The sequence below is a fragment of the Lipotes vexillifer genome, unplaced genomic scaffold (genome assembly GCF_000442215.2).
Source record: "Lipotes vexillifer unplaced genomic scaffold, Lipotes_vexillifer_v1.1 scaffold21, whole genome shotgun sequence".
NCBI classification, from domain to species: Eukaryota; Metazoa; Chordata; class Mammalia; order Artiodactyla; family Lipotidae; genus Lipotes; species Lipotes vexillifer.
This window is the reverse complement of record NW_006774065.1, coordinates 3,001,891-3,017,157: the sequence shown is the minus strand read 5'-3', so window position 1 is coordinate 3,017,157 and position 15,267 is coordinate 3,001,891. Positions and strand designations below refer to the sequence as shown.

At 54.7% G+C, this 15,267-nt stretch overlaps 1 protein-coding gene across 1 annotated transcript in view; it reads right to left on the bottom strand.

Annotated features, from left to right (window-relative positions):
- Positions 1–10,680, bottom strand: part of RHOF (ras homolog family member F, filopodia associated) — a 13,352-nt gene extending 2,672 nt beyond the window's left edge. Inside the window, exons 1-2 of the mRNA XM_007448704.1 lie at positions 10,514–10,680; positions 10,137–10,224 (exon numbers count right to left, since the gene is read on the bottom strand). Of these exons, the coding sequence (XP_007448766.1) occupies positions 10,137–10,224; positions 10,514–10,651 (226 nt within the window). The 5' untranslated portion in view covers positions 10,652–10,680. The remainder of the gene's footprint in view (positions 1–10,136; positions 10,225–10,513) is intronic.
- Between the last annotated feature and the right edge of the window lie 4,587 nt (positions 10,681–15,267).

The following is a 15,267-nucleotide window of genomic DNA, read 5'->3' as shown; positions in this document are numbered from 1 at the left end:
AAAAAAAAAAAAAAAAAAAAAAAAAAAGCCATGCAGTGATCAGAGATAGGCCTGATTGCAGGGTAAGTGCTGGAAAAACTGCTAGTAATCGTGCCAGTGATGATCACCCCTCCCTCCCATCCTTATCCCTGGTGCTCAGGTTAAAAGCGCAGACTCTGAAGCCCAATCCGAAGTGAAGCCTCCCCTCCCTGAAGTTTCAGACCAGTGGGGTTGGGTAGGCCCAGGACACTGCAGTCAACTGTGGAGTGCACCCCCTGGGCTGAGAGGTGCATGGCCTCTGGTTGAGCTCCTCCTGCCATTCCTGCCAACACTAGGAGGAGGGGGTGGTGGTGCTAGAGGTGACAGACGTGCGCCCATCCAGGTCCACTCGGCACAGTGGCTGTCAACCCCTCTGCATACCAGACTCACCAGGAAGAACTGACAACTTCTGACACTCGGTCCCTCCCAGCACCACCTGAATCAGAACCCAAGGCTGGGCTTGGGCGATGGTTGGTTTTAAAAACAAAACTTTTTTAGTAATTTTTTATATTGACAATCTCAAACCTACAGAAAAATCACAACAGAGCACAGAACTCCCGTACTCAGATTCACTGAGGCCTTACGTTTTGCCCACTTGCTTTATCTGTATATATACACTTTGAACCACGTGAGAAGGAACTGCAGACCTTTGGCTCCCCCACCCCCACCCCCACCCCCGGGGGAGAGTTCCTATGCGGTTTTTCTAAGAACAAGGACGTCCTCTCACCTACTCAGGACAAGTATGAAACACAGAAACCAACACTGACGTTGTACTCTTCTAATCCAATCCATAGGCTGTATTCAGATTTCACCAATAATGTCCTGTAGTATTTTTTTCCCTGGTTCAGAAGCAGGCCCGGGATCACACACCGCACGTGGTTGTCATGCCCTATTTTTTGTTTAAAACTACCACAGTGAGAACTGAGAGTCTTTCAGGCCCTATGGCGACCCCTGGCCACCTCTGCAGAAAGACCCAGGTGGTGACTACCTTCCAGGGAACAGAACTCGGAGCCCAGGAATTCCTGCCCCTCCCTCTAGCCTGTGGGTGCCAGGGAGGTGCCACCTGCCCTCTGATCCCTCCGTGCCAAAGGCCTCTCAGGACAAGCAGCCTCTCCCAAGAGCACAAACAGGCCACATCCTGCTCCCAGACCCCTGCTGATGACAGGGCACGGCCGCCATCTCCTTTCCCACTGGCCCTCCTCAGCCCAGGGATCCCTGATGGTGTGCAGTGACTGGGAACCCAGATCTAATGATGGCTGGGCCAGGAGGACTGTCTGTGCTGTCATTCAGCCAAAGTTCCCTCAACACTGGAGAAGGGGTGAGGGGTAGTCAGGGCCCGGCAGACTCAGGCCCTCCTGCCCTCATTACCAGAAAGCTAGAGAAATCCTTGTAAGATGGTGGGAAACCGGCCCAACATGCTATTCCAGCCAATCTCCCCTTCCCATACATGTCCCCCTCTCCTGACCTTTGTCCACATCTTTCTGATAGGGTAGCCACTAGCCCCATGTGGCTATTTGAGTTAATTAACATTAAAAATTCAGGTTCTCCGTTGCATTGGCTACATTTCAAATAATTAACTGCCCCACGGGGCTCGTGGCTACTGTAATGGGCAGTGCGGGTGCAGAACATCTCCATCATTGCAGAAAGTTCTACTGGATGGCATGGCACCATCCTCATCCAAGCCGTCAGTCTTCTGTGCCACCTCCTCCCTGGTCTCCTGCTGCCCCTCAATCCATTATCCACCTGGCAGCTGGATGGGTGGTAACACAAGTAAAATCACACCCCTCTCCCCTCAACTGAAACACCTTCAGTGGCTCCCTACTGCCCTTTGCAGAGAATCCAAGCCTCTCCCAGTGGTCCACATGACCCTGCTGCCCACCAGTCTCGACTTCATCCCCCTTCCTCCTGCCCCACTCACTCGCTGCAGTACAACCAAGGCAGCCTCCTTGCTGTTTCTCAAACCCATCAAGCTCTTGTGCCACACCTGGAATGATTTTCCCTCATTTTTTCCCCCCATTTCCTTCCTAGCATTTTATTTTTAAACATGCAGACTGACCATCCACAGTATTTCCTTTTTCAAGATAATTGCCTTCTCTCTACTACTTACTGGTAACGCCACCTTATACGTCACACTTTTTTTTTTGGCGATCGCACGGCCTTGGGATCTTGGTTCCCCAACCAGGAATTGAACCTGGGCCCTTGGCAGAGAAAGCCCAGAATCCTAGCCATTAGGCCACTGGGGAACTCCCATCACACTTTTTAGAGTACCTTTGCCTGTAAATGATTAAGAAACCTTTACAGGGATTTCCCTGGTGGCGCAGTGGTTAAGAATCCGCCTGCCAATGCAGGGGACACGGGTTCGAGCCCTGGTCCAGGAAGATCCCACGTGCCATGGAGCAGCTAAGCCCGTGCGCCACAACTGCTGAGCCTGCGCTCTAGAGCCCGCAAGCCACAACTACTGAGCCCGTGAGCCACAACTACTGACATCCACGTGCCTAGAGCCTGTGCTCTGCAACGAGAAGCCACCGCAGTGAGAAGCCTGCAAACCGCAATGAAGAGTAGCCCCCGCTTGCCGCAACTAGAGGAAGCCCGCGCGCAGCAACGAAGACCCATGAAAAGAAAAAGAACAGCAAAGACCCAACGCAGCCAGAAAAAAGGAAACCTTGACAACAACCACCTGCCTGATGTGCTAGTCAGGGATCTTATGAATACTCCCATTTACATATAAAGAAACATGAGACGTGAAGTGACCCCTCTGAGGTCACCGAATCAGAGCCAGGCCTGACTCCACATTCATTCAATTCCAAGGCCAGCGTTCCTTCTGCTGATAGGCAGCAATGCTCTGTTCTGCTCTGTAGTGTGCAAAAACAGGTTCTGGGCCTCTACGATGTAATGATGCGGCTCAGAATTCCGGCCTCACATACACTCTGATTCCCTTTTAGAAACACGGCAGGAGAAGACAAGCAGTTGTAAAATGGGGCTACGGTGTTCTGACGTCTCCTCCCATCTTGCCCGGCTGATTCCTCAGAGAGGCCTTCCCTCACCACGCAAAGTCCATCCACAGCCTGTACTCACACATTTATTTGTTTACCATCTGTCTCCCAGGAGACTGTAAGCACCCTGAGGGCAGGGTCCGTGTCTGTCCTTAAAAATCATTCCTGGCACGGGGTAGGTGTCCAGTCACTATTGGCTGGTGGGTGGTTGAGAAGTTGTTCATCTCTTGTCAGATGCAGCAGAGACAAGGGCTGAGACATGCCACTGGGCTTCGCAATTAGGGCCTGTGCTCACTGCAGCAGGCTTGATGAGGGCGGAGTCAGACTGCAGTGGGTTGAATGAGGAAGTCAGACCAAGCCTACTCCTGGCTCAGGCTCTCCCTTGCTGTTCCCTCTTCTAGAAGGCTCTTCCCAGGTAACAGCATGGCTCACTCCCTCCTTTCCTTCAGGTCTCTGCAGAAATGTCACCTCTTCCAAGAGAACTTTCCAGACTGCTCTGAAACAAGAGCCTCCTTTGCAGTCTGTCCCATGACCAACTATGGCTTTATTTTTCTTCCTAGCAAGTATCCCTACCTGACATCACAGTTGTTTTTGTTTGTGGGGGGAGATGTCCCTCATGTGCACGTAAGACCCTGAGGACAGGCCATCTCTGTACTGCTCACTGTTACATCACCTGGTGCACAGACAGGCTCTATAAACATTTGGGGAATTAACGAACAAACAAATGAGCTGGTGAATAAAGTGGAATAATAATCTCTATGGCTTTCAGGTTTGCAAGGGCATTTCACTTCCATCACCTGTGTTAATTTTTTTTTTTTTTTTGGCCGCACCTCGCAGAGTGCGGGATCTTAGTTCCCCGACCAGGGATCGAACGCGTGCCCCCTGCAGTGGAAGCGCGTATTCCTAACCACTGGACCGCCAGGGAAGTCCCACCAGTGTTAATTTAAGCAGTCACCCCCCACCCCACCCCAGGGAAGCTGGGCAGGCAAGTTCTTCCTGTTAGGAGCCCACGTGGCCGGGGGTGGGGCTGCGGGTTTCAAGGTCACTGACAGGCTCCCTGTGAGCTGAAGCTCCAAGGCCAGTTTCCTGCCCAGACGCTGTAAAAGCTCCAATCCCACCGGGAAGGCTTCCTAATTGGGAATTAATCTCTGGACCTCAGTTTCCTCATCTGTGAATTGCATATGTGAGGAGCAGGTGAGCCTCGGTAATAATAGTAAAAATGATTAGTATCAACAATATTTATTGGCAGTGCTCTCACTCATCACATGCCAGGCCCCATTCAAAGCCCTTTACCTGCATAGACTCCTCACTCCTCACTACGATTCCTCACTACTGGCTATTGTTTTTGTTTTGTTTTTGTCGAGTCATGCAGCTTGTGGGATTTCAGTTCCCCGATCAGGGATTGAACCCAGGCCCTTGCCCGTGAAAGCGCGGAGTCCTAACCACTGGACAGCCAGGGAATTCCCACTACTGCTATTGTTAGCACCAATTTACAGATGCAGAAACTGAAGCACAGAGAGGTGAAGTGACTTGCCCAATGTCACACAGCCAAAGGGAAGCTTCATAAAGGACAGAAGACCATAGGTAGGACTACTGGGGTGCTTCTCTCTCAATCCACCCCAGAGGATAGGGAGCTGTCCTCACTCTACAAGCCCCAACCCTGACCCAGTGAGGAAAGGCTGCCAACAAGGGGATCTTGAGAGGGAGGGACTGGGAGAGGATGGGTAGCCAGCCCAGATCCCACCGCCTCCTCCCAGTAAACAATATACTACTAAACAACCAATGAGTCACTAAAGAAATCAAAGAGGAAATCAAAAAATACCTGGAGACAAATGAAAATGAAAACACAATGATCCAAAATCAATGGGATGCAGCAAAAGCAGTTCTAAGAGGGAGGTTTATAGCAATAAAAGCCTAGATCAGGAAACAAGAAACATCTCAAATAAGCAACCTAACACTACACCTAAAGAAAGTAGAAAAAGAAGAATGAAGCAAACCAAAGTTAGTAGAAGGACAGAAATTTTAAAGCTTAGGGCAGAAAAAAATGAAATTGAGACTAAAAGAAGTAATAGAAAAGATCAATAAAATTAAGAACTGGTTCTTTGAAAAACAAGATCGATAAACTTTTAGCCAGACTTCCCAAGAAATAAAGGAGGACCCATGTCAATAAAACCAGAAATGAAAAAGGAGAAGTTATTACTGTCACAGAAATACAAAGGATCATAAGAGATTACTATGAAGAATTATATACCAATAAAATGGACAACCTAGAAGAAATGGATAAATTCCTGGAAATGTACCATCTCCAAGACTGAATCAGGAAGAAATACAAAATATGAACAGACCAATTTCCAGGAATGAAACTGAACCAATTAAAAAAAAAGAATGAAAAAAAAAACTGCATTTTTTTTTTTTTTTTGCAATACGCGGGTCTCTCACCGTTGTGGCTCAGCAGCCGTGGCTCACGGGGCCAGCCGCTCCATGGCATGTGGGATCTTCCCAGACCGGGGCACGAACCCATGTCCCCTGCATCGGCAGGCAGACTCTCAACCAGTGCGCCACCAGGGAAGCCCCCAGTTGTCTTCTTGACTTGACTGTGCCTGGCTCAGCTTTCCCCAGGAGTTCAGTGTGAGCCTCCACATAGAGACCAGGCCTGCAGACCATGGACTTCTGGGTGCTGTTGACCTCATGTCTCCTTGGGAGGAGTGGAGTGTCCTGGACACCCCACCCCTATGAGTCAGGAGAGCCAAGCTCCACTCAGACTCATTTTCCATGATCTTGGCACCTTCCCTCTCTGGGCCTCAGTTTCCTTATATGAAAAAGGGGGTGATAACCCTGCCCTTGATATTGGAAGTAAAGGACGTGTAGGCTGAGCAATGCTGGGCAAAGGTGTGGGCGGGGGGTTACTATTGAAATAGATACTGAATGGGGACCTGGGTGGGGGATTCTAACCGCAGATCTTTGGACCCACGAGCTCTATGAGACCTCCCATCCACTAGGTGATACAAATACCCCCCACACACATTTACCCACAGTGATGCCAAGGCTTAAAGGGGAAAAGTCATCTGCCCAGAGGCGAACAGCGGTCCCACTCTGGCCTCTGCAGATGGGCTTGAGAGGTTAAAAAAGCCCCCCGGGTTATGTGCAAAAGGACACATCTGCTTCTGGAGAGGAAAGGTCTTCTGAGCCACAGCTCTCCCAGAAGCTGCCCATCTTCCTGAAGCTGGCAGTGCCGCAGGGCCTGAGGAAGTGAGGCTCACACGAGCGTTATTTCCTTTGTGGGAAGCTCTGCCATGACAGGCATCTTTCCGGGGGCATGGTCTCTAAGACCTGGTGCTGGATTGAGGAGAGGGTGTCATCGGGCCACAGTGGTCCCCAAATCTGCCAGAGGACATCTACAGGGCATGTGGTTCTCATCTCTGGCCGGGGTGTTGGTCAGGGGAGGGAGGGGTGCAGGCAGCGTGAGAAGGGGAAGCTGCCAGAAGAGGAACCCACTTTTACTAGTGCTACTGGGGCCCGCCCACCTGTGTCTCCTAACCGCGGTCTGGAGCTCAGACCACGCATGCGCCATAGACCCACAGCATCAGCTCCCCCACCTCCAGGGCTCCTGGCTCCTAGGCACCCCTCTTGTCCGTGATTCCTGTCTTAGTGACTTCTTTGCGCCCCACTTTTCCTACTGTTCCCATCTCAGGCTGGCAAGGGGACCACAGCTCCCCACCTCCCGGGGCAACTCCAGCCAGTCCTGTGATGCCCCACCCCAAAGCCCAGATAGCTCTGTCTCTGGTTGGTGTCTTAACATCCCACCTCACCCCCACCTCCCCTCTCTCTGCCCAGGAAACTTCAGACTTCACCGCAGCTTCCTGCCTCTGAGGGTGTCTGGGCAGGCAGATGAGCTGCTAGGGCAATGGGTGCTCACAGCGCCCGCCCCCTTCACCTTTGCGCACTGAGATCTCCGTCACACCTCCACCCACCCTCCGGCCGCAGTGGTGTCTGTAGCTGCTTCTGCAGGACGCAGACAAGTAGCCAGGCTCTCCTCCCACACGGACCCCTGTGGCTGAGGTCCTGGGTGTGGAGAAATTCAGCCTCTTGGGGGGTCCACCCCATCCCACAGCTCTGAGCACCACTGGTTGCCTGGAAAGATGCTCCCCTGGCCCCCACCTCCCACCATAGGGTCTAGCCCATCAGGTTCTAGAACCTTCTACCACAACCTTTACTAGACTTGGGGCTTCCCTGGTGGCGCAGTGGTTAAGAATCTGCCTGCCAGTACAGGAGACACGGGTTCGAGCCCTGGTCCGGGAAGATCCCACATGCTGCGGAGCAACTAAGCTCGTGCACCATAACTACTGAGCCTGCACTCTAGAGCCCGTGAGCCACAACTACTGAGCCTGCGAGCCACAAGTACTGAAGCCTGCACGCCTAGAGCCCGTGCTCCACAACAGGAAAAGCCACCGCAGTGAGAAGCCCACGCACCGCAACGAAGAGTTCCCCTGCTCGCAGCAACTAGAGAAAGCCCATGGGCAGCAACGAAGACCCAACGCAGCCATAAATAATAAATAAATAAATAAACAGATAGATAAGTAAATAAATAAAACCACCGTTACTCATCTCTACCTGGGCCACTCCCTTCACCCTGTCTCTATCTTTTTCTAGTTGATCACCTGGCCATTCTTTCTGCCACTTTCTTCGGATATCTGTCCACTCCAGAAAGAGAGATGAATCTCATCACCTTTATCACAAAGGACCTTCTCCGGGGGTGTCTCTGCACCCAGGTTTCTTTTTCATTCATTCATTCCACGAGCCTCGCTCTAGGACAACCACCACGCTGGGCACTGGCGTGTGGAAGAGGAATGACCCAGGCTTTCCTTCATGCTCCTCCTGACAGTGGGGCTTCCCAAGTCACAGCGGGACACCCTTGAGGGAACAGCCACGTCTCTTCCCCCCAGAATAGCCCTCTCTTCCCCCCAGAATAGCCCTCCTGGGCCATCCTGCGGACTGTGAGGCCAGTCTACTCCCCCAGGGATGCCACTGAGAGGTTCAAACCCCAGCTCTGCTTTTCTGCAGCCTGGAACAGTCCTGCCGGGAATGCAGGGGGTTGGGGGCCAGCACAGAGCTCTGCAGGCAGTGGGTTCAAAAGAATAGGCTTGGGCTGGGGCCTGGGCCTGAATGGCAGGAGGTTAAAAAATCACAATGACAGTGAGCCCTTCGCAAAAGCCAGGCCCTGCACTAAGTGCTGCATGTCACATGAATTTGATGTAACCCTCACAACTATTTTAGCCTTGATTACAGAGAAGGAAACTGAGGCCTAGGTGTCCCCACTGACACGCAGCCAGGGGAGCCAGCATCAAAGCCCAGGTCTGACTCCAAAGCATGTGGCAGGAAGTTGTGGACAGGTAATCATTGCCCTGAGTGGTCACTGCTTCTGATGATTTGGGAAGGAGCTCTCCCCATCCCTCCCACAGTAGCTCTTAGTGAAAATCATTCCTTATACCAAGTAGAAGCTTTCCAGAACCTCTACAGGACAATCTACGCTTATAAGTTCTTTGAGCATCTTTCTCTGGGTGAGGCCAGAAAGACCAGAAGTGATCCTTACTCTGGGTCCGATGAGGGAGGCTGCGGTGAAGCCCTGAGGGCAGAGGAAGGAAGAGACAGTGAAATCTTCCCTCTGACTCTCCCTGCCCCACCAGCACTCCACCCACAAAGTGGGGTTAGTGAACCTGCCCCTACCTGGGTCCCGGACAGGAAACATGTGAAACTAAAAGTGTCCCAGACACACCACGATTTTTACTGCTCTTGTGGCCACGCCCTTGGGAATTCCTCAGACGCCTTTGGCTTTCCCAGTTCAAGCGGTTGGAGGCATGGCCCTGTTCTGGGGGCAGCCCTGCAGGGCCCTCATCCAACAAGAGAGGGCCCTTAGAGGCCACTATAGGGGCGACACACCCATATGGCAAAGTCAGGAATAAAGGAGGGGCCTGGGGCTGGGAGAGGCCCTTTCCTGAACCTCTCCAGGGTGGAATGAGAGATGTTACTGGCAGCGTTATGGAGCAGTGGGCAGGAGGGGGTGGTCCTGGATTTTGGCCCTATCCAAGACCAGCTGGAAGACTTCACCTCATACATACAAGGCTTGGCCGACAGGGGAAGGGACACCTGATGACATAGTTCCCTGCAAATTACTAAACACTGAGTCACAGAGGCTGGATGAGGCCCCAGCTGGGATCCTGACCTTTGCTCCCCAAAGTTGATTCAGCCCAGAGGGGAGTCAGGGCAGGATGGAAGCTCCCCAAGGGTACCAGTACCAGCAGTGTTACCCAAGTCCTCCCGTTGGCTGTGCTCCTCTGCCCATCCCCCAGCAATAGGAACGCTGATGACTGTGACACCATTAGCATAAATACACTTGCCTTAGGAGCTGCAGGTGGCAGAGAGAACCTTACTTTGGACCTACATTCCCAAGAGCTCTGTTCCTTCTTCAGTGCCAGGAAGAAACAGAACTGTAGCCACAGAATCCTAGAACTACAGGCTCAAAATTATAGACCATAGAATTCGGAGTCATGCACCATAGTCCATGGAATTCCAGAAACATGGGACTCAGAATGTGTAGCCCCAGGGCCCTAGAGCCTCAGGACTGTTGGCCACAGAATCCTGGAGGCACAGGCTCTGATCTGTAGCCCAAAGTATTCTAGAACATAGGACCCAGAAATGCAGCCCACTGAACCCTAGCACCAGGGGACTCAAATCTGCAGCCCACGGAATCCTAAGAGACCACAGCATGTAACACGAAATCCTGGAACCATGATAAGCAGAAGCAAAGCCCACGGTTTTCTAGAACCATAGGAGAGGAAGGAACCTGTGAGCCCTCAGAACATCAGCGCTAAGAGGGTGGCTCAGGAACTCACCTCTTCCAAATACCCTCCTTTTACAGATGGGGCGACTCTGTCGGCCTCCAGCACCACCCAGTCAGGCGGTGGTCAACCGGTTCCCAGCCAGCGACCCTCCGCGGCCTCCAGGAGTGACGGGATGTCGGGGCCCCGGGAGAGGCAGAAGGGCGGGCGGGGATGCCCGGCGGGGGATGCCCCTCAGGGGAAACGCTCCTGGCGGACCCTAGGACCCTCGCCGCGCAGACGCACTCACCGGCGGTGTCGTATAAGTTCAGGGTCACCTCCTTGCTGCCCACGGTCACGCTGGCCGTGTACTTCTCGAACACGGATGGGGCGTAGTGCTGTCGGAGAACGGGCAGGGTTGGTTCTTAAGGGGTGCGGCGGGGACCCAAGGTCCGACTGGATCCCCACCCCCACCTTCACCCCATCCGGCTCAGCCCCCCTCACTCTGCTGGGCTCTGGAATTCCCGAGGGGGCGCCCCGGGGTGACGGCCGCCTCTCCGTGCGCAGGACGCCAGGGACCTGGGGTCCGGGCTCGGGGCGCAGGCTGAGGTCCGTCCCTCACCCCCAGTGGTACCAAGCCCGTCTCCCCCGCCCCCAGACTGCCTCCAGCCCCCCGGCGGGCCTCACCTCGGGGAAGGACCCCTGGCTGTACACCATGAGCAGTGAAGTCTTGCCGCAGCCGCCGTCGCCTACAATCACGATTTTCAGCTCCTTCTTGCCCGGGCCCGGGGCCGCAGTCGGGGCTGGGGCCCCAGGGTTGTCCATAGCCGGGAGCAGGCAGCACTAGCGGAGGCGCCCTGAGAGCACTACGGTTGAGCGATCCGGGGCGGGTGGGGCGCGAGCTGGCCCCTAGGGCGGGGCTAAGAGAAGCCCCGCCCTCGGAACCGGCACCGCCTCCGCCAGGCAGCCAGCCGGGTCGACCTCCCAGACTATTTCCTGCCTGCTAGGCTCTCGGCCCAGAGTCTTCACCTCTCATTCCCAGGGAAACTGAGGCAACTGAGAAACGGAGTGCTCAGTGGCAAGCGCAGCTCCCATCTCTCCTGCGAGTCACGGCGCCCCGGACACCCCAACCAGCAAGATCTGATAGTTTCCGCCCCTTCCCGCCTGGCACCCTTGATTGGCAGTCTCTGTCTTCGGGCAGGGACCCTCTGATTGGCCGACTCGGCCTCCTCCATGGGGCAGGGTCTCTTTGATTGGCGGACTGCCCCCCAGCCCTCGGGTTCGAGGAGCCTTGGTCTCAAGCTCTGGGAAAAGCCCCCCAGCTTTCGCCCCGCCCCAACTATGTGGCCTCGGGCAAGTCCACTCTGACCTGTTTCCCCCCAGAAGGTAGCGTCTGTGGTTCCAAGAAAGATCCCGGCATGGGGGTCCTGTCTGCCCACGTGGTCTGGCCCTATGGGAGTGAGCCTGTGTGTGGGTTGGGGAATAGCGGTTCCGCTTACCTATCACCCCACCTCTCAAAGGTGGAGGTCTGGCGCCCTCTGCCGGGCGATGGCCTCGGCGCGGCGACTTTGGGAACAGGTGAGTGGCCCCAGAACCCTTTCGAGGGTTGGCCCCAAACCAAGCAGGCGGGAACCTCTTTCTAGCAAGGCCCAGAGGCGTGGGAACCAAGCAAGATGCCATCGAGAAGGGGAAGGGGGAGGTCAGGGTAAATCTAGTTGAGATCAGCTGGGCCCCCTTCTGTCCACTTTGGAGACTGATAACCCTGCTCCCACCAAGAAATTTGTGTTCTCCAGCCAGCAGCCACATATCCTTCATCCCAAGCTTTCTCCTCAACCCCCGCACCCAAACTGCTATTTACTGAGCATTCACTCTGGCCAGGTACTATCAGAGCGTCTGGGCGAAATCACACCCGCCTCCCAACCCTTCCCTCCCTTGGACTGTCTTTTGCACAAACCAGGCCAGTGGTCAGGAGTGGCAGAGGGACCCCCAGGATCAGGCATGTACCAGGCAGGCACTGGGACATGGCTAGGTGAGAGAGCAGGATCTTTCCCAGCTGGGGTAGGACATCTGACAGTTTCCTCAGAGAAGGGCTGGCAGGATTCAGGATCTTCTTGCCCTCACCCCACCCAGAAGATTCCCCATTTTCAGGTACTCAGCAAGGATCAGGTAAACTTTACTTCGGAAAGGAAATCGTCAACCTGGCACCATAAATGCCAGATCAACGTTTTTCAGAGACTGCAAGGCATAATCTGACCACCAGATGGCAGCAGAGACCGCCCCTGGAAGCCCCCAAAGAGCCCAGAGCTGGGAAGAGAAGACCCAGCTCCAGGTTCTTAAGCGGAAAGCCCTATGGTCACCGGGCCAGAGGGCATCTGCTGGGTCAAGCACCCCTAGACAAATTTACAGCAATTCATTCATTCCTTCTTTGCAGCACACGTTTATTGAGAGGCAATTGTGTTCCTGCCTTTGAGGAACTCAGTCCTGGGGGAAGCATTCTAAAGGAGTCTGCGAGAGAACAATTCAGACACCGGAGCCCCCGTGGGGTTCAGAAAAAGTTGAGAGCTGGGCAACACATGAACTAAGCTTGGCAGTGCTGGCAGGAAGGGCCAGTGGAAGTAGGATGGGTACCAAGCCTGAGTAAATGCATGGTGGCTGGAAACCCCATCAGGTTTGGCAGTGCCTGGGGCATGAGGAGGGAGGCCAGACATGGTTGTCAAGGTGATGAGGGTTAGATCACAGGGGCCTGGCTACCAGGCTCAAGATGGGTGTCAGACAGAGGCTCTGAACAGGAGAGGAGCCCAGCCAAAGCTCTTTCCGGTGACCAGGGGGGAGCTGTGATTGGCTGGTGAGGACAGAGCTGGGGCCATCTCTACACAGTGGCAGCCTGTGGCTGGCAGGAGAGGAGGGGGAGGAAGCCATCACTCAGGGAGAGGGAGGATGGAAGAGGGCTTTGAGGGAGGGGAGGACCACTTACCTTTGAGCCAGGCACAGGCCTGACCTCACATCAGACACCCTGAAGCTCAGGGAGTGACTGGGAGAGTAAGACTACCTCATCTGGGAAGGGCCTTGAGAGAACTCACTTAAGAGTTTGCCCATTCTGAGCAAACTGTGGGAACTGCTCCAGCCCGTAGGGAGAGGGCACTTGACTTTTCCTCAAAATCCTCAGACCTCGGTTTCCACCTTTTCTAACTATTGGATTTCAACTTATAACAGAAAAAATGACTTACACGAAAGCAGGTCTTCCCAGGCCGGCCCAGGTCCAGGCGAGACAGCTGACACTGGCCCCAGCCTGCCCACCCACCCCTGCCTGGCTGAGAGGCTGGCACAGAGCCCCAGCCCCACCCGGCCTGGAGCGTGTTTGATTTGGACCTGGCTCCAGTGGTGGTGTAGGGGCTGGATCTGTAGCTAAAAATACCCAGCAGCCAGGCCAGCTGCTCGGAGCTTCCTTGGAGATGCTGGGCCAGGGCAGGCCAGCTGAGGCACTGGGAACACCCACAGGCCCGGGGAGCCCTACTCCCTTACCTGCAAAATGTTCCGAGGACCCATGCCATTCTTCTATTCACCAGGAATTCCTGGAGAGATTTAGGAGGGTAAGAAAAAATTCTTTAAACTGGTTCTTGCCACAAAGTTGTTGAGACACAGAAGCCTAGGGGAGCTGGCAGGTGGCATTTGCAGGGGTGAACTGATCTGTGTTCACATCTAGGCCTGGGATCTAGTGAGGCCAACTGACCACAAGAGAGAAGTAGGGCCAGATCCACTTCTGTCTTGTCAGGGCAAGGTCTGGCCAGCACAGGTCAGGATGGGGACGTTAACGACAACGCTAATGGCTTCCACTTCCCTGGTGCCTCAGCATACTCTGGGAGGTCACTACACACCTGAGGGGTCACCCACCCAACGTGAGACAGAAGTAACTGACCATCCTCTGGGGTCCCAGGGATGGGAGGTGGCCCAGTGCAGCCTGGGGGATTAAGGCTGTCTATCCCTGTCCCAGGACTCTCTCCAGGCTCAACATCCGGTGGTGGGCTCAGGGGACTCACCACCAGAGTACAAAGAGCTACCTCCACAAAGCCAGACTCAGAGACAGGTCAAAGGTTATCTGCCAACCTCCTCCTCCTAGTTCACAGGGGAGACCACGACTCCTAGAGGGGTAGGAACTCATCGAGGTCACTGGCCAGATGGAGACAGCACTGGACCCAGGTGGCCTCTGAGATGGCGCGGTGCCCATCTCCACAGTCCAGGCAAAGGTTCAGTTTCCACCCAGGGGGTCCAAAAGGTCGAACTCCACGCCTCGGCTCTCGGCCAACGGGCCGGAAGGGGCGGGCCCCTGGCGTCCAGTAGGAAGGCAGGTCCGGCCACCTCCGGCCGCCCTTCCGCTGGCGTGGCCCTCTCCAGGCAGGCTCCACCGGCTGGGCGCCAGGAGCAGCCCCGCCCCGAGCTTGCTGGGTGACCGGTGGGTGGAGCCACGCTCTCGCCAGAGGAACCAGTCTGAGAACTGATAGGCTGCGCCGCCCCTCCCTTCACCTAGGAGGTATTGGCGTGCCAGACAAAGAAATTAGAAAGAGGGGGTGAAAAAAGGAAGCGGGGAGGGGTGCGATCCTTCCAGGTCATCGGGACCCCTTCTCCCTTCCAAGAATCACACCCGGACCACAGTGGAGCGCCTCGTTGTTCCCTAATTGGTCCGCGGGCGGGAGTGGAGGAACTGGCTGTAACCCTCCAAGCTGCTGCTGGGAGGGAAAAGGTTTAAATCAATTATTTAACTATCCAACGCCCACGGGAGGTAAAGACCCCAGCCCCGTGGAGCCCCAAGGACTCCAACAGAAGGGATGCAGGACACCCTCAGGGGGGCAGAAAGTTCACCTGAGAATCCAGGGAGTTGAATGAACTCATCAATGGCAGAGCCGAATTTAAACCTCCGGATTGGGGCAGACTGTGGAAGGAGGGGAAGGCTCCTAAGATACTAATAATGTGAGCCTCGCCAACTTTTACAAAGTGCTCACCCTGGGTAGGGGGAAGGGGAGTCTGGTGTCAGGTGTGGTCGGCTGCACCCCTTGCCCTCCAGCAAAAGACAGCATGGACCAAATCCAGCTTATCTGGAGACCCTCATGACGCCAAGGCATGGCAGCCAGAAAGACCTAAGAGTACCACGCTGGTTACTTTCAACCAAATAGCTTTCCCAGCTCCCAGGCAGTGACGCCAGCAGACAGGGCAGGAGCCCAGAATAACCCAGCAGCTGGGACGAAGGGGTGCCATGCACACAGGTGCTGGGCTGGAAGACACCTGGAATCTCATCCTGACAGCCGGTGGTGACCTCCTGACCTTGGGTGAGTCACGTTACTCTCCGGGTGGGGGGAACCCCCCAAACCATGACCCATCATGGAACAACAACCTGTGGACTTGAGGAAAGGCCACCAGCCCAACTCACACACTGGAGTAAAAATGGA